Here is a 20,091-nt window from a genome sequence, read left to right as displayed (position 1 = left end):
ACTCATTTCAGCATTTCTTACTATCCTCCATCAAATAAAGATCCTAAGAGGTTAGTTGGTATCTTTCATGTTCGGTGTAAGTCACAGGTTATCTAATACCGCAATAAACCAAGGCCTCATTTAATTTCTGCTCTTTGCATTTTGGTGTAAAATTTCAGTGGTCTTTTTAAACTCACAGTACTTCTAAAGTCATTGAGAGGATAAGTCCGTGACCTCTGAGTACTCACCGTAGACCCCCATTTTGGACTGCCAGGCTGGTTTGGTTGTATTACTTCTCATGAGACAGGAGAACACGTTGAACTCCTTCTTGATGGGGATGACGCTGCTTACGATTAGCAGACCCTCGATGTCCCGCTTAAATTTTAATTTGGACTGTGACGTCACGTCTATGCCGTTCATGTCTCTCCAGCTCACTTCTGGCTGAGAGCTCCACTTCTCAGAGCTGCACTCCAGTCTGGGCTGCTGGTCTTCTGTAGTACTGAGAGAAATGGAGGGCTGACTGCCCAAGGCTTTGATAAGAAAAGAAATAAAACATGAGTGGAGAAACATGTGGAGTAAAAATGACATTTTAGCAAACTGAGAGAAACCTACAAAGTGACAGAAACAGCACAATAATTATTAATAACTGAAAACAATAAGAGAAGTTGAAACAGGTGCCCAGAAAATGTTAAAGTACGCAGGACCATAACATAACCCCATTGTAAAGTGGGGTTTACAGTATGGAGTACAGAAAGTAGCCAAGGGGCAACTCCCAAATAATCCACTCAAGAACCCTACTGTAAGAGACCACAGTGTACTGCTCTTCAGATCCCTCCAAACCATCCACTGACACTCAAGGAGGGGGAACAGAACATTTATATTAACATCTCAAAAGAACCAATTTTAAAAAAAAGACATGACAGACCAGATGAATTTTGAAATGAGATGGTGGTTCAAGTCTTAAAGACCCAGGAACTGCCCCTTAATGAAACATCAGTGGCCCAGTGAATGGCAGTGCCAGCTTGTAGGGCAGAATCCTCTTGTGGATGTTGCCTGCCCCACTTTTTGTTCATTTTAAAAAAAAATAATAATTTTATTGAAATCACACAACATTCCATGCAAATAGATCAATTTTACAAAAAACTAGGATTGAAAGCAAATCAACCCCCACCCCTGAGAAAGAGAGCTTGGGCAGCAGAATAAAACTTAAACCTAGTAAAAGTAAGTAAATAGATAAAATAATAAGTGAATATACATAAATGGAGAAGAAAAAGAAATGGAGAGAATCTGCTTCATTAGTGCTTTAAAAGCTTATTCTAAAATGTTATTGATTAAAACCTGCCAGGTTGTGAAAAAGTTCTGCCACAGATCCTCTAAGTGAGAATTTGTTTTGTTCCAATTTCAAATAATATAAAACATCAGTTACCCACTGTCCTTCTCCACTTTAAGCCCCTCTGTGAGCCCACCAAATGCAGATTTTAGTGGATTAGGAGGGATTGAGACACCAAGGCTGTCTGAAAGGTGTTTAAAGATTTTGGTCCAGAATGATGTTAATTTGGTGCAGGCCCAAAATATGTGACCAATGAGGCTGGAACTTGATTGCAACATTCGTAGGTGGGATCTTGCCCTGGAAACATTTTGGAGAGTTTTAAGTGAGACAGATGTGCTCGACATATAATTTTCAGTTGAATAATTGTATTCTTTGCACATATGGAGCTCAAGTGAATTCTCTTCATTATTACCTTCCACTTGTTTTCTGAGATGTTGAGTGAGAGATCCTTTTCCCACTGTCCTACTGGATCTTTGAAAGGGAGGGATTGTAAAATGGTTTTATATATTGCAGGGATGCTGTCTAAATCCTTGAAACTGATCAATATTTTTTCCAGCATACAGGGAGGAGGAAAGTGAGAAAAATTAGGCAGGTTCTATTTAACAAAGTTTCTGAATTGAAGATAGTGAAAGAAATGTGTTGCTGGAAAATTAAATTTAGAGTGTAATTGTTCATAAGATGAAAAGATGTTGTCTATGTACAGATCTCTAAGTGATTTAATCCCAAATGTTTTCCAGATATTAAAAACTGCATATGTTTGAGAGGGTTGAAAAAGGTGGTTCTCATGCAGAGGTGTCACTGATAAAAGCTTCTCCATCTTAAAATGCTTTCTACATTGGTTCCATATTCTGAGTGAGTGAAGCACAATTGGGTTATTAGTATATTGGAGATAATTTGCATTTATTGGGGCGCAAAGCAAGGAATATGGAGGATTTTATTTCTATTGCAGACCAAGCCTGCATATGTTCAACTATTTCTGTCCATGTCCAGGTTTTAATATGTTGTATGTTTGTTGCCCAGTAGTAAAACTGAAAGTTAAATAGAGCCATGCCACCTTCTGCCTTAGGTCTTTGTAGGGTCACTCTTTGGATACGTGGATGTTTTGAGTTCCAAATAAATGAGTTTATGGTTAAATCAAATTTCTTAAAGAATGATTTATTGATGTATATTGGAATATTTTAAAATAAAACAGAAGCTTAGGGAGGATATTCATTTTTACAATGTTAATTCTTCCAGCTGAAGTGACATGAAGGGTTGACCATCTATGCAAGTCTTGCTTGATTTTTTCCATACAAACAGCAAGCTTGTGTTGATAAAGAGCTTTGTGTTTACTTGTGATGTTGACCCCTCGGTATTTAAACTGATCTGCGATGATAAAAGGGAAGGTGTCCAATCTAATATTGTATGCTTGAGAATTCACTGGAAAGAGCACACTTTTAGTCAAATTAATTCTGAGACCAGGGATCTTTTGAAATTCTAGTTTAAAGTAGTCTGAATTAATGTTGTTAATACAAACTGAAACTTCTGGATTGGTATACATTAGTTTGATCCATGCACAAATGTTCGGGCCAAACCCAAATTTCTCCAATGTAGCGAAAAGGTAGTTCTATTCAATCATATCAAATGATTTTTCTGCATCCAAGGATAATAAAATCTCTTGGATGTTTGACTTTGTTGGTGAGTATATTACATTAAAAAGGCATCGAAGACTGGAATCTAAGTGTCGGCCTTTAATAAATCCAGTTTGATCTTGAGATATTACCAAAGGCAGCACTTTCTTCATCCTTCTAGCTAAGACTTTGGAGAGTATCTTAACATCATTATTCAGAAGTGAAATTGGTCTGTATGATGCACATTGTAATACATCCTTATTTTGTTTAGTAAAGACAGTGATTAATGCTTGATGAAAAGTTTGAGGTAGAATTTTATTGTCTGTAGCTTCTGTGAATGTTGCTAATAGGAGGGCAGCTAGCTGACTGGAGAACTTCTTATAAAAATTCTGCAGGGTAGCCATCAGGGCCTGCTGCTTTCCCACTCTGAAGTGACTTTATAGCATCTAGTAATTCTGATAGCGCCAGAGGTTTATCCAATTCCTCTGCACTAAAAGTGTCTATTTGTGGTATCTGTAATGCATCTAGAAATCCATTAGATTGTGTCTTGTCTTTAAACTCAGTAGAATATAAAAATTTATAGTAGTCTCTAAATGTGTGCATTATATTTTTATGGCCAATGATTATGTCTACGTTTGTGTTGGTGATTGCTGGGATTGCACTGCAGACTTCTTGCTTGCAGATTTGTTGAGCTAAAAGCTTATTAGCTTTCTCTCCACGTTCATGATATCTTGATTTAAAAATGTGTTGTTCAGTTTCTTTAATTGTTAAGAGGTTGAGCTCTGCATGCAGAGTCTGTCTTTTCCTATGAATAGCCTCACTTGGACACCTGGCATGTTCTTGATCTATTCTAGTAATTTTGCTGGTTAGCTCTGATACCTTCTTGGTTTCTAATTTATTTTTGTGGGAAAGATATGAGATAATCTGTCCTCTTAAGAAGGACTTCAGGGTTTCCCAGAGTATTCCTGCAGAGATCTCTGAGGATGTATTTGTCTCTAGGAAGAAACTGATTTGTTTTGATATAAATTCTGTACAATTCTCATCTGCTAATAGAAGTGGGTTAAGACGCCATCTGCGAGATGAGTATGTGAGGCATAATGATTTTATCTCCAAGATCAAGGGGGCATGGTCAGAAATAACAATAGCGTCATACTTGCAGGATATAATCGTAGGCAAGAAATTATTATCTATAAAGAAATAATGAATTCTGGAGTTGCAATCATGCACTGGTGAGTAGAAGGAATATGGTATTGAGTTTGGGTTTAGAAATCTCCAGGGGACTGTTAAGTTGTGGTCAGTTACAAACTGTGTAATTGTCTTTGCAGTGTCAGATGTCATCGCCCCTGTGGCAGGAGACCTATCTAAGAGTGGATTTAAAACACAATTAAAATCCCCAGCCATTATAATTTTATGAGTGTTCACCAAATACATTTTGGTTGAAGTCCCTATCATCCACATTGGGTGCATAAACATTTATCAAAATCACTTTACAGTTAAATAAATTACCTATGATAATTACATATCTCCCTTCATGATCAGATACTATATCTGATACCACAAATGAGACTGTTCTATGTATGAGAATTCCCACACCTCTAGTTTTCTTTGTAAAACTAGAATGGAACATTTTGGACCGTCCAGTCTTTTTGCAGCCGGAACTGATCCTTGCTTAATAAGCGAGTCTCATGTAAAAATACTATTTTAGCATTTAGACCTGTTAGGTGAGAGAATACTTTCTTTCTCTTTAATTCGTGACTCAGGCCTTTAATATTCCAGCTCACAAAATTAACTGTCCCATCTTGGAGACACTGATTCTGAATTTTTGATGTCATTTTGTAGTCTTAACCAAAATTGAAACAGCTTTGACCTTAATTTACAATTTCCCCAGGGGTTATTGCCATTGCAGTCTGTTGTTACTTTGATAATTATAATTATAAGGATTAAAAGAATAGATTAGAGATAGCTTGCTCTCCTTGTCTCCCTCCCTAGACCCCCACCCGCTTTGTCTCCCCACGTGAGGCTGGACCCCACTTCACAAAGTCACAGTCCTCTGACATACTTAGAGACAGAGCATGTCAAAAACAAAACACTTTATACTCTGAATCAGGTTTACTTTTAAGGTCTGCAAAACACTTTGCAGATGTTACCTGCTTCATCAGGCTATCCTGAAATAAGACACATATCTGAGAATTTCTGAGAGAGAACGGCTCCTACCCTGATGCTGAACACATCATCTTCTACAATGAACTGAAGGGGTGGCTCTGAGTGTCTAAGAACAGTGAACCGCTTCTTGAGATTTTCAAGTGCTATTGGAGCTCCACAATTTCAAATACGCTTATTGTGTTTTTTTCATAGCTAGTGAGGTCCTGGGAACAATAATTGTACTGAAATTCTTAATAATGCACCCGAACGAGTTAGGAAACCCCAAAATCCTCTCTACTTGTTTCACACGTTCCAGCACTTTACAGTGGAATATAGTTATTTTTTGGACTGGTCCATTGATAAGCCAGAGTGAATAATGTTTTTATTGCAGAAAAAGCACCTGATCTTAATGAAAAGATGACTGCTGTGAAACCTCCTTGACATGTTTAACAGGTGTATCAAAGACTTTGGAGAAGATAAGGATGTCATATACTGTAGATACTATAAGCTAATACAAAGTGTCTAAGCACATCATGACAATCATCGCTCACAAATGACTGGAATACTGCCGGGGCATCAGCCAATCCACATGGCATTACTAAATATTTCTGATATCCATTAGTGCTACTGAATGCCATTTTCCATTCCTCTCAAAAGGCTATAAGCACTTTGCACGTCTAATTCAGTAAACACTGTTAATCCCATGAGTTGACTCAGCAAAGAGCAATGAGGGAAAGAGGGTAACAATTCTTCATTGTAATTTTAGTTACTTCCCATTAATCAACACAATCAATGACAAACAAACCTGACCCAATCAGAATGTTCGACTGTCTAAAAAGGCTGTTTTCCAAATTGTCTTTGATATTGACTCATTTTGTGTTCAGACAATGCATACAGTAAATTCTATGTTTAGGCAGTGATTCATCTGTTAATAAGTTGATAGGACAGTCATTTTTCCAGTAGGCAGTAACCCTAATGTTTTTTGTTTGCTAAGCATGTCAAAGTAGTCGTAATATGTTACCAATAGAGTTGTTCACATTCTCTCACATAATGCATGGACTGACAGTTCATATGCAATGAGTTTTGCAGAATTGGTTCCAAGCCGCAATGCTTTTATCAGACCGGTCAGTAAAAGGATTGTGCCATGATAGCTGTGGAATGCCCAGCATTAAATGAGGAATTCAGGGCTGTACTGGTCACTTTAATAGAATGGTGTTATGAAGTCCAGTATTCCTGGAAAAAGGGGTTTACCATCAACTGAAGGAATTTTCGGTTTGCATGTGTGGTATTCGTTAAAGTTTCACCAATGCACTACTTCTAACTGGCACATTCAATAAGGAATTAAAGAGGGTTTGCCTACAAATGGCCATCCCACCAAACTTGACCTGAGATGGACATTTTAGTTCTCTGGGCATTCGGCACAATTAGTCACCATATGTCCTAAAGCACCACAATACAAGCTTTAAACCTTTCTTTAATTCTTCATTGTCTTTCCCGGCCCCATAAGTCTGTTTACTACTTTATTTTCTGAGCTGTGTACATAAACCCCTTTCTCATTCGCATCTCCTGTCAAAAATGCATGTCCCTGTTTTTTGCAGCAGGTCAGTGATATCATTCAAAGTCAGTCAGTCAATCATTATCCAACCCGCTATATCCTAACAGGGTCATGGGGGTCTGCTGGAGCCAATCCCAGCCAACACAGGGCGCAAGGCAGGAACAAACCCCCGGGCAGGGCACCAATCCACCACAGGGCACACACGCACACACTAAGCACAATTTCAGATCACCAATGCACCTAACCTGCATGTCTTTGGACTGTGGGAGGAAACCCACGCAGACACAGAGAGAACATGCAAACTCCACGCAGGAAGGACCCGGGTCTCCTTACTGTGAGGCGGCAGCGCTACCCACTGCGCCACTGTGCTGCATCATTCAAAGTGTTTCCCATTTTTGAAAAGTCATTTCACCCTTTACTTTAGGTGATAATCCTACTTTTTAAATGCTGATATCAAGGAGGCTTCATCTCAGCCCACCTAAGCTGCCACCATTGGAAAGGTGACCATGTACTCCACAACTTGCAAAGCTCCAGTTTTTAAAATGTGTCACAATTATATTGTGGTGTCACTCACTTCTTGTTTTTATTATTTGGTCTCTAATTTTAGAGTATTTTTTAGTATTGTACTGGTAAAAACTGTTAATGATGCCTTGTAAAATAAAGATGAGCTGATTGATTCTGTACTAATAGAATTCATTCTCTGGTGTAAATGGAGCAATGCAAGGCGCTATGCAGCTAATTTAGCTTGAAACCCCATTCCTGTTTAAAAAATTATCTTCACAATCACATTTATTTAATGATAAATGCAATGGAAATGGGAGCAACTTTGGGATTCATACAAGAAATACAAATAAACAGTTTTCATAATGTGTACATTTGATAATAACAAGGGGGTCATCAGGACATGAAGACCATTATGAGTGGATCTGTGGATTGGGTAATCAAAGTATCTGGAATGTCAAAAATAGAAATGCCTCATGGCTTCTGTACATCCCTGAAGCCAGCTGTGGCCATTAAAGGGGCAAGGGGTCACATGAGAAAAAAAAAAATAATCACCTTCAACACTGAGAGTGATGTGTGCCTCCTCATTCCATAGTCCAGCGTCTGTAAAACATGTGTAGAGACCACCATCAGAAACACGGACATCCTGGAGCCTCAGAGACACGTTTCCATTCTGCAGCTCTTCTGGGAAAAGTTCAGTCCTTCCCTTATAAGCCTGGATCTGACGCTCAGGTCTGATTTGGAAATTCTGGTATAAAAGTACTGGAGAGTCAAAGTCGTCTCTAAACCACCTCACTTCAAACCCCTGAGCACTGAATGCTGGTGAGAGTGAGCTGGGTAGGGTGACATCTTCACCAACAAAAGCAAGAACAGCTGAGGAAGGTCCAACAACTTCAAACCTCTCTGAAATAAAAATAAAACACAAGAGGATGCATTGAGTGTTAAGACGTGTTTAGTTAGTCCATCTGAGTCAATTAAGACAAATCCTGTCAGTTTATGTGTAAGATGAAAACTAAACTCTGTTCTCTCGTCTGCTTCAAACCCAAACTGATGTGAAGTTCTCTTTAGTTTTGGATTTTCTACCTAACTGACAATTCTTAACTTCACTCTTTACATTAGATTGTCCGATACAAGCAAATTTGTCAGAAGTAACAGTTTAGGTTAGGATTAGAGTTAAAACAGAAAGACCAAACAAGAATTACAATACAAATCCGCTAGCAAACCTTAAAAAGTTTTATTTAAATGGAACAACTTATTTGTATAAAGTTAGAAGCTCCAATCATACAAAGACATACGTGTCCAGGTGACGTGAGTCATGTGCAGTAGAAAGAAGACAAAGCAGCTCCATCTCTTCTGGGCCTTCATGACTACAAAAGAATAAAAACTTGGTTTATTCAAACAGTATGAAGATTACAACATCTGTGAAGGTAAAGAACAAGAACAAAGTGAAGGCTGAGGTACCAGAGGATGCCCTATTTAATGATTTGGTTCAGAGGACTAAAGAAGCCACATAACCATGAAATACATTCAACTAAAATACAAAATGGCTGCACAGGTGCCAAACGTCTCCTGTGATGCTGGTCCAGAAATGAACACCAGCTTTTGGAAGTAGACTCGTTTATATTGTGCTGAGACCATAGGGGCGGGACATGTGACACCAAGGAAGTGACCTCAGCTGTCTTTCAGGGATTTCCCCTCCTCCATTTTTAAGGGACAAACAGAACAATGGTTAGTGACAGTGCTACACCCTTGTCCTTCCCTGTGTTTGCTTTCTAACCAAATGTTGTAAAATGCTCCACACACTCCTGTGTCTGACACATCCTAATAAATAAGGCAGGCACTTTCACGAATCAAACAAGATGGTGCCGTCCCCGGGTGACATGGTGCTGCCTGTCATGTCCGTTTATTTCTTGTGTGCCCTCAAGTGGAATGTGCAGAATTCCTCAGCTTCTCAAAGTGGACATGGTGTGTACAAGTGACTTTGTGAATGCTGTGAAAGTCAGGGGCCCCAATGCCTGAGACTGGTCACCCTGATGTGGGCTTAATGGTATAAACACCACCGTGTGCTGCCCAGTAGGATCTTATCCAGTTTATCTTCACAAGCTTAAAAGAAAGAGAAGCAGGCCATTTGTTCAGGACCTCTTTCTGCAGCTTCTCTGAGACATACCTCCATGTAGGAACACTAGATTCCTGCACCCTCAGCTGGCTTTATCCTTTCATTTTCTTGACTGTTGTGAATCAACACTCAAATAGAGAATTTCTCTTTGTGAGACACATGGAGGGAGACTCTACTTATTAGACATGGCCTGTCCACCCACCCACAGAATGTACAGGAGAGAGCTTCAGTGATGGCTATGGAGCTGGGGATACAAATCACACTGAGCTGGACATTACCCATCCTGATTTAAACTGATGGATAATTGGAGCTGTTAGTGGTGTAAAACAAAGGAGTAAAATATTAAGGTTTAGTCAGCACATTTCTGAGATTACATTTGGTGTGGAACCCTTTTTCTGACTTGTTACCTGTAAGTCCTGTATAGGAGCAAGTCAGATGTTACTTTGTGCTTCACACTCACAACACCTACAGGCTCACAGTTCTGCTTTTTGTGTAGATGGTGACTTGTGCTTTTCTAATAATTTTGTAAACTTTATTTTCTCTGGTAACTTAGAAGCTATTGTCACTCATGCACATCAGAGGACCTCTTCACAGGCTTCAAGGTACATGTCAACCTGCCAGGGTGAGAGGGGGGCGCCGTCGCTGACATTCTCTTCTCCTTCTCTACTCGCAGCACTGAGAAACTGGCCAATGAAGGCATTTAGCGCCGCCCCTTCCAGATCATGTGATTTAAGAAGCCCGGCTGCGTAGAAGGAGTCTTTTGCACTTAAACTATTTACAGGGATGTCAAAGGCATGATTTGTGTTTGGACTCCTTTCATTAAGTGGATGTCCCAACTTTTCACTTGTTTCCTGACCTGTCATTCATTCCTGTACCTGACCACTCTATGTATTTTGAGTTTTTCTCCTCCTTTACCTGTACTGTGTCTCTCTTTCAAGGATCCCACTTAGTGCCTGGCAGCCCCACTCCAAACAGAAAGCCTCTGTTGGCCTGAATTGCACTTCATATACTGTGAGCCCCTGATGGAATGCTGATTAAAATTCCCAGGATAAATAAAACTGCTGAGGACGAAGGCTGTACTCTGTGACCTAACAATTAAATCAATATCCCCTGTTAGGGACTTTTTATTGACTGCTGTCACCCAGGAGGGTCTTCTGGACCTTTGCCTGCCCTTTATGGTATATTCCTAATTGTCTAGGTAGACTCCTTGTATCTTGTTGCTCCATATGAGCCAGACCTGTTTTCATGCAGGACTCCATCTCATTAGATAGTCAATTTTCTGCTGCATTAGCCAGGCTGTCTGCTTCCTACTGTGCCAGAGAACTATGGCAAGCCGTGACCACCATGGTCACAAGAAACCGAGAGGCACAAATACCACCAAGTGACGTCAGAGGTTCAGAGCCCAGACCTTCTGGTCGCATGACTCCTGAGGGACTGAGAGACCAGGAGCACCAGGGTTAATTCATTGCAGGCAAGCCACCAGAAGGAGCTCCGCCATGTGAGGTTTGTAGATGCTCATTAGTCTGAACTTAGACTTTTCTGTTTTGTCCAAATAAATTGTAAGGTGTCAATCATTTGGGCCTATTGGGTACCTTGGAACTTGCTTGTCACCATTTCCATTAAAACAATTTAAGACGAGGAGTCAGAGGAAGCAGGACCTGATCAGCTCACTTTGACTTGTCCCACCCGATATACTGAGGATCTTTACTGTTCTGTTTAAATGGGGTCTTTATCAGTTTTAAGTCCACACTTAATTCATATATTTACAGTATATAGCTTGGATAAACACATTTTCAGATTCTCTGGTGTTAAATATAAGGACACCTCGTGGTGCTGCTTGTCAGCTGCCCTGTTCATTGTGCCCAAAGCCCCATCTATTACGTTCACATCTACTGACATAAAATGCTAGCAGAGCAGAGTACCAGTGCACCATAAGCGTCTTTGCCACATGAGGACAGTTTAGCATCAGTGACTAACCTTAACCTGTGAGGAAAGGAAAAGCAGCCCAAGGAAATATGAGGAGGGCACACAAAGTTCACTTAGAAATCAGTCGGGGCCAGGATTTAAACCCAAAATGCTGGATCCATAAATTGGCAGAGATAAGCACAATGCCTGTGTGCTGCCACAAGGAACGTCTAAAACAAACTGTAATATCAAAAAGTAATCCTCAAGTAAGTTTATTTTTCTCTAAGAAAAAATCTGAAAAAGTCTTACCAGTTAGTGTGCAGTTGAAACTGAAAATACCGAAAAAAAGTGAAAAAGGTGAATAAGTTAGCCTGTGGTCAGTGGTCCACCACATAAACACTTCAGCCAGTGACTGTCACTGATTGTCATAGGAACAAACAATACAAAACATACAGAGTAGTAGCCTTTAGATATCAAAGGACCACCGAAAATAATCAGATAGAACGAACTGTGAGCAGACATTAAAGAAACAGCAAATGTGAGAAAGAGCTGATAAACCTGAAAGAGAAAGGGACCTTCTTAAAAATGGTGACAATAAACACAGCTGCCATGTCACCGTTTAGATAATTCTTTGTTCTTTGTATAACCATTGCTGTGGATAAAGGAATTCACTTCACCTTTCCCCTCATAAATGTGATATGTGAACTGCCACTGTGTGGCGCTAAAGTTTTTAAAGTTTTCTCAGCTCACAACTTGCCTCAGTGAAATGAATACCTGGATGGAGCACAACTCTTCAAAATTAAATTGAAACAAAACTGAACTCCTGCAAATTGGCACTGCAGCCGCCGATGTATAAGGCGAAGTCAGGCACGGGTAAGACGCGTGTCAAAGAAATCTCTCAGTTCAAAAGTTCGTTTTACAAATATTTAGTGAAAGTTAAAAGCAAATAATCCATACAAGAATAAAAAGAAAAATAGTTACACACATAGAATAAAGGCAAAAAAAAGAAAAAATGTATCTTCTATAAACTTAGCTTTTCTTAAGAAGCTTTGGTTATTTCTATACTTAAAGGTTATTTATTTCTTCTTCTGTATGCCTTAAACATACGGTTCAACACTCTTATTTTACGAGTTACTTCACACTCAAAAGGCCCGTAGGCCGTTGGCACATAGACATGCGCCTAGGCACGGTCACATGCATAAGCACGAACGCGAGCACAAACAAGAACACGTTTAAAAAACCGTATGCCTCTATACCTTACACAAGGCGAGGCTAATCACTAACTGGAGAACATTGTTAACTCATAACTGTTAACAAATGACAGGGAAATACAGGGCTCTTACACATCCGGCCCCTAATTGTTTATGCTAGGGCAGAAATCAATTACTGTACTTAACTTTACTTAATAAGAGCGTTCATTACTTTACCAAACTTAAAACAAACCTTAAAGAGCTTAACTTAGTTTCTACTATAAAAACACAAATACTAAGCTTAGGAAACTTTATAGCTTAGACTCTAATGTATAAACACAAGCACTAAATTTAAAAAGCTTTAAAATTAGGCATGCAAAAAGAGAATGAGTCATTTTATTTATTTCATGCCTCCTGGATCAGGCACAGTTTGTTCACGGGTCTGTCCAGCGTACTGTTTTTGGTTTGTACACAAACTCTTCTGATGGCACCTTTGGCATCTGGCATTGGCTTGATGACTCGACCCATTACCCAGGCATTGCGAGGTGTAGCTTTATCCACAATTAGAACGATGTCTCCCGGTTCAAAGTTTCTTTTTGGTGTAAGCCATTTTTGACGTTCCTGAAGTATTGGCAAATACTCTTTAGTCCATCTTTTCCAAAACAAATCAGCCATGTATTGAATTTGTTTCCAGCATCTTCTTGGGTATGATTCGTTTTTTGAAACAAGTTCAGGTGGCATTTCAGGTTGAGTGTCCAATAACAATAAGTGATTGGGTGTGAGCGGTTCCAGATCATTAGGATCGTTAGATGTCTCTGTAAGGGGTCTGTTATTAATTATTGATTCCACTTCGCACATCAGTGTATGAAGATTTTGATCATCGAGTGTTTGTTGGTTTAGTGTCGAATTTAAAATCTTTCTTATACTTCTGATTTGTCTTTCCCAAACTCTGCCTTGATGTGAGGCTGATGGTGGGTTAAAAATCCATTTGATTTCTCTTCGCATCATTTCGTTGCTGATTTTTTCGTGTTCCAAATTTTTTGTGGCTTCTCGTAGCTCTCTTTCGGCTCCAACAAAATTTGTTCCATTATCTGAGTGCATGATTTTAACTTCCTCCTGTGACATTTCCTTCTTTTCCTCACAGTCGCGTTCTGGAAAGTCTATATTGTATTGCTGGAGTAACATTTGCTCTATTTCCTTTATTGTCACACAATTGACTGAACATCTTTGCAGTCTTTCTTTGTCTGAGCCCTTTATAAATCCATTAACAATCCACCCTCTGAATGTTTTCACAGCATAAAGTCTTTCATCTTCACTATGTGTGATTTGCCATGGTTTCATGACTTTACTGACATTTGTACTTAACAACAATATTAATAATAAGATTGTAATAACAATATTACTGCTTTGGTCAGTATTTATCTGGGGTAGATGCACGTCTTTTTGATTAGACAATTTCTTGACATCTTTTTCTTTAGGGATGTTCTCCCTTTTCACTGGTACAGAGTTCAGTGTGTACACTTCTGGTGTATCAAAAAATCTATTTTCTTCTATCCCACAGACTTGTAACTCCGTTAGGGCTGTACACTTTATTAATTTCTGACTATTTACTGTGTCTCTTTCTACAGTGCTGATGTAGATGTGAGATTTTCTTCCAGAAAGTTTTAACTGCTTTTGCAGACTTTCAGTGCCAAATGTAGCTGAGCTGTCAGAGTCTTTTAGAGCCGATGTTTCTACACATTTTTCACTCGTTTCGGACTTAACTTGAACTGGAGTCACAGCTAAGACACACTCTTTACCGGCCCCGGTATCAGAACAAGTCTCTATTGGTTCAACAGAAATTTGGGCAAAGGAAATGTTTTTCTCTTCCGACATAACGTTTTCCTCTTTAGGAGGTGCGGCTGTATCGCCGGAGCCTTTTTCCTTATTCATATGCAGAATTACTGGATGTAACTGAGAGCATATTTGGCATTTAATCTTTTCTTCACAATCTTTACTAAAATGTCCTTGTTTAAGGCACTTAAAGCATAAGTCTTTAGATTTCAAAAAGTCAATTTTACTTTCATAAGTTAATGTCTGAATTGCACTGCATTCGTTAAGATCGTGACTTTCATTGCAAAAAAGACAGTGCTTACCGCTTGTACATCCAGCCGTCTCCGCCGTTTTGACTGAGGTGTCTGTATCCATTTTTTCGTCCGCTGTAGAAAAGTTTGTAATAAAGCTGCTTTCTCTCTGGACGTCTTTCAAAAGATTCTTCTCTTGGTCAGTTTTGTCCTTTTCCTTCTTGAAGGTATGGCTTTGTGGAGCTGAGCTGTATGCTGGATCTAAAGCTGATGTTGGCTGTTCGTTAAGAAAGTTCACTGGATCAGCGAGAGGTGTTCGCCTGCTCTCCGTACTTTCAATACTCTGTACTTTGCATTGCCACGGTGCTAGTAGGTCTTGAGGAGGTTTGGAGACTTTAGTAGGAAGGTTATCCTTACTTTCAAATTGTTGTCCGCTTTGTAAGTTGGGCATAATATTTATACATTCGCCAAGAAAGTTTGCATAATCGTTCTGTTCTTCTCCATCGTTTTGCTTTATTTGTGGCCGCCCTTTATCTTTTCTCATATAGACATCGGCTTTCTGTAGCTGATTTCCATAAAGACTTTCGAGTTTCTTTCTGGCCTTTTGATTACCTTCTAACGGTGACAAGTGTTTACAGTTTTTAACAATCTCGTGAGGTGAACCTTTAGTAAACTGCGCTAAAAAGTCCAACTTATCTCGCTGATTCTCTATCGCCCCATCGATAGCTCGGTCAAATGCTCTTATAAAGTCCACATATTTCAAGGGATCACCGTCAAATATTGGGATCTTTTTGTTTGGCACATAAGGCGCTTGTGTCTTTTACTGTTGTTGTTTCAGTTGATCGTAGCGCTTATCATAAAGCGGTTGTTGAAGAGGCGCTGGCGCTTTATTTTGCTGATCATAAAGTGATTGCTGGGGATTTTTTTTACTTTCGTTGTTACGTGGAAAGTCACGAAGACTTGCTTCTTGTGGTTTTACGCTTCTTACATCTGGTTTCTGAGGGACGTTACTAGAATTGGGTTTATCTGAACTTCGATAGTGACTTTTAAGAACTCCCAATTTTGCTTCTGATTCTGCTATAGCTGCCTCTAAAGCCAATTGATCTCTTTTAATTTTCAGTTGAGCTTCTTCAGCTTCTCTTTTAGCTTTCAATTGAGCTTCTTCAGCTTCTCTTTTAGCTTTTATCTGCATTTCCTCAGCTTTTCTCTTAGCTTTTAACTGCATTTCTTCCATATCTAGAGCCTGTTGCTTTCTTTGGCTCTCCACTTTAGCCAACAGCACGGCATGTGCTGCCTCTTGAGATCTGATGGCGCTAATAGAAGTCCCGGCTGAACTTGTACAACGTTTAGATTTAGCGGAGATTTGGGAGGCTTTGGCTGAATTTGCCGCCGAACTTATATGACTTTTACTTTGAATGGAAACCTGTGAGACACTATCTTCTGGAGAGACGTCAGGAAAGTAATTCGTCATTCTGTAATCCTTGAATTGGTTAGCTGAAAAGTCGGGCTGCTGATTTAAGCTTATATTTTGACGTACTTCAAAAACCCATTCCATCGTATTTTCCGTAAATTTATTACAAATTTCCATTTTAGCATCAAAGTCCTTTTGTAGCATTTTCCGTGTATCTTCGTTGTTCTGGATGGATAAGAGTTTGTCACTTAACCTTTTATATTCCATTCTCTGGTTAAAGAACAAGTTCTCGATGATCGATTTTATAGTTTCACAGTTAAATTGATTTTTTTTTAAATCCTTTACAGTCTTCATCGCATTAGATAATTGTTTGTATTTGTAGTCCATTTCGGATTGAAGTTTAGTTGTTAATGAATTGGATGGCTTTATGTCATCATCAAGATGGTCCTCCATTGAAACATCATGATCAGCGTGACTTCCACACACACCACTGTTACTTTCAATGGGGGTTCGAAATGTTCTCTGGCTCCCGGACTCAGATGCCATGGCGTTGAAAATGCAGGCTTGCTTTCTTTTATGATCCAAGGCAATTTTAAACTTTCAGTCCTAGGCAGGTTCAGATCTTAAGCAGGTTTCAAAACTTCAGGCAGGTTTTTTAACTTTAGTGTAGCCGCCGATGTATAAGGCGAAGTCAGGCACGGGTAAGACGCGTGTCAAAGAAATCTCTCAGTTCAGAAGTTTGTTTTAAAATATTTAGTGAAAGTTAAAAGCAAATAATCCACACAAGAATAAAAAAAAAAATAGTTACGCACATAGAATAAAGGCAAAAAAAAGAAAAAAATGTATCTTCTATAAACTTAGCTTTTCTTATGAAGCTTTGGTTATTTCTATACTTAAAGGTTATTTATTTCTTCTTCTGTATGCCTTAAACATACGGTTCAACACTCTTTTATTTTACGAGTTACTTCACACTCAAAAGGCCCGTAGGCCGTTGGCACATAGACATGTAACCAGGCGCGGTCACATGCGCAAGCACGAACACGAGCACAAACAAGAACATGGTTAAAAAACCGTATGCCTCTGTACCTTACACAAGGCGAGGCTAGACACTAACTGGAGAACATTGTTTGCTCAATACTGTTAGAAAATGACAGGAAAATACCAAATCAATTCTATTCACGGGGGTTATAGGAACCTCACATATTTTATGCATTATCATCTAGTTAATACATTTTATAGAACTAGGAAAATGGCTCTTACAGGCACTAAAGTGCAACTTAATAAAATGAGCTCCATCCCAGTCCATCTACACTGCAATCTCATCAGATCTTTTTCTGATGCAAGGAATGTTGGTGTCATTTTTGATTCCTCCCTTTCTTATTCCACACACATGAATCACGTTAAGAAACTTTCTTACTTTCAACCCATAACATATCCCATGTTCGCTCCTTCCTCTCCTTCCCTAATGCTGAGAAGCTTTTATCACATCCCGCATCAATTATTGTATTTCTCTACTGGCAGGTGCCCCTTCTAATCTTATATCACAGCTCCATCTTATTCAAAACTCGGCTGTAAGAGTCCTGACACAGACCAGCAGCAGCAAGCACATCACACCCATCCTGCTCCATCTTCACTGGCTCCTTGTGTCTTACAGAATCGAATATATATAATTCACTAAGCAGCCGACCATGGCACGCAAGACAGAGACCAAGGGATACGCACGACAGAGCCACGCCCACCAAGTCTAATCCTCCTCCTGCGTCCACCCTCGCTCTCGAGGCATGCGCACTACCTGCTCATGTGCCCGCATGCAACACCTCACCAAACACAGCCTCAGTCGCATTTGTCACTGCTATGGTCCACATGCACCTCTGAGCCACGTTGACTTTTCATTGTTCTTTTCGGTTCTGGCTGCTTTTCCATATACTAAGTCGACCATAGCATGCAAGACAGAGACCATGGGATAGGGATACACATGACAGAGCCCTGCCCGCTAAGTCTAACCCTCCTCCCGCGTCCAGCCTCGCAAACTGTTTTACATGCTGCATACAGCGATTCCCATCCACGACAAACATGTTTCTTCTTAGATGGTCCTGCAGGAACAGGGAAAACCTATGTCTACAAAAACCTGATTCATACCATACTAAGAGCATAGTGTTTTTGTTGGCTTGCCCGCCTGCCTGCCCCGCCTGACTGTTACCAGCATTCACTGCAATGTACTGGAGTGTAAGACTGTCACAGCTGCTACCTCACAAACTGTCATTATTCCCCAGATTTCCCTGACCGCATCAGATTCAAATTTGCCTTTTACTTTTACACGCAGACAATTTCCTGTTAGATTGGCCTTTGCAATGACAAATAATAAGGCACAGGGCCAAACTTGCAAAAAGATATGCCTGTATCTACCAAAACCAGTTTTCACTCACGGACAATTGTATGTTGCTCTCTCCAGAGTTCCATCTTTTCATTCACTGACAGTTGTATCTTCAAATCCACCCCATTTGGACAACTGTGTCTTTCAGGAAGTGTTCACCCATCAATAAATAATTATGCGGCGTATGTTACGCCACGGGTTGGCTAGTTGAATATAAAATCCTACTAATAACCTACAAAGCCTTAAATAACCTTGCGCCAAACTACATCAGTGACCTTCTCCATCACTATGTGCCTGTCCGCCCACTAAGGTCCTCTGATTCTGGTAATCTTATTGTGCCCACACTAACCTACACTCCATGGGTGATAGCAGGGCCTTCAGCTGTATAGCGAGTGCCCAGGCTCTGGAATGACCTACCGAAATTAATCAGGTCAGCTGACTCCATGAATTCTTTTAAAAAACAACTCAAAACTCATCTGTTCAGGAAGGCTTTTAGCTCTACTTGACTTTATTACCCTTCTCTCTCAGTTTACATCTCTGTCCAGGCGCTCAGGATAATTTGTGTGTCTGTTATATATTGTTTTTTTTTCTTTTAGTATTGAATTTAGTATTTTACTCTGTTTATTGTCCTTTATTCTATTTAATGCTTTGTTATCTGTTTCATTGTTCTATTCAGGAAAGCATTTGTATTCAATGTCACATATACCCTGCTGTGAAGCGCCTCGAGCATGGGAAAGGCGCTATATAAATAAAATGTATGATTATTATTATTATTATTATTATTATTATTATTATTATTATTATTATTATTATTATTATTATTATTAACCAGTGTTGGTTTGTCATCATTATCAGGATATTCAGTGGCACTGGGCATGGCCACCGAGGGAGGAGACACACAAGACAGAACTTCATTGTGCTCCACACCACCAAGACCTTGAAGTCACACACGTCTAGATGAGCCCCTCTGGGCTGCCATCTGAGCCACAAAGAAGTGTCAGACCTGCTCTTCTTACCCATCATATTCCTCTGGTGTCATTTTAAGGTAAAACTAGAAAAACATGGCAAGTGACAGTCAGTAGTCGTGTAATTGTGTGGTCAGGTCAGGTGACTGCTGACCCCTAATTTGTTGCCATCACCTCTCTGTGAATACGGAGACACAGAGCTGTGCAGTGGTGCCTCCCTGAGGCTGAAAGGCGTGTAAGATGAGTGTGAGTATCTTATCTCTGTGTGTTTGCCGTTTGCTGGCCTCTGCTCTAACATGTCGCCTGCCTTTCTCCTTCTTTGTCTTGTGCTCCTGTGTGTGTTTTCTCTGTTTTTCTGTTCACTTCAGCTAAGCTGACAAACTCAAACGTACTTTTCACTTACCTACATGGGCCTTTGTTCCTCAGTTCACTCCCGTCACAGATTTTGTTTTTCTGAATTCACCAGTAAGCAGATATTTGTAAAACCGTCTGTGTCACATCAGTGGGTTTAGAAAATCCAACCTTCAGCACTCAAACTCTGAGATCGCACTGCTGTGCCGTCTTGGTTTTCACTTTCACTTTAACATGGCAGCCATCCAGGAGGAACACACCTGAGTCTTAAAGAGACAGAAGGTGAAAAAAACATAAATAAAAAGAAGGAACACAGATCAACTAAACATGAAACTTCTAATGGTGAGCAAAACTTTTATCTGCTGAGAGGTACAAATCCCCCCACAGATACGACACACCATGAGACAGCAGGACATGTCATGGACAGGAGCTAAAGACGAGGAGGCGAGGAGTCACAGTGAGTGAGGACTGCTGATCACCTGACATTAAACAGATGAATGAGGAAGGTCCAAGCAGGTTTGACTCATCATGTCAAGAAAGATTGAATCTTTAATGTACATAAAAAGTGAATGGGGTCTGTCCAAATAAGACTGAAAGAC

The 20,091-nt window shown here is 39.8% G+C and overlaps 1 protein-coding gene across 1 annotated transcript; it reads right to left on the bottom strand.

The window, feature by feature from the left end:
• Positions 1-227: 227 nt before the first annotated feature.
• On the bottom strand, positions 228-19,678 carry LOC120521628 (butyrophilin subfamily 2 member A2-like; the record flags this gene model as incomplete). The annotated part of the gene is made up of 4 exons (XM_039743119.1): positions 19,545-19,678; positions 8,413-8,484; positions 7,673-8,020; positions 228-509 (listed from the first exon to the last, which is right to left on the bottom strand). Coding segments are annotated over exons 2-4 (700 nt in total), but the record flags the coding sequence as incomplete, so codon positions are not given.
• Between the last annotated feature and the right edge of the window lie 413 nt (positions 19,679-20,091).

The sequence above is a fragment of the Polypterus senegalus genome, unplaced genomic scaffold (assembly GCF_016835505.1).
Source record: "Polypterus senegalus isolate Bchr_013 unplaced genomic scaffold, ASM1683550v1 scaffold_22, whole genome shotgun sequence".
Lineage (NCBI taxonomy): Eukaryota > Metazoa > Chordata > Cladistia > Polypteriformes > Polypteridae > Polypterus > Polypterus senegalus.
Note: the sequence above shows the minus strand (reverse complement) of the source record. Positions and strands in the feature narration are given on the sequence as shown.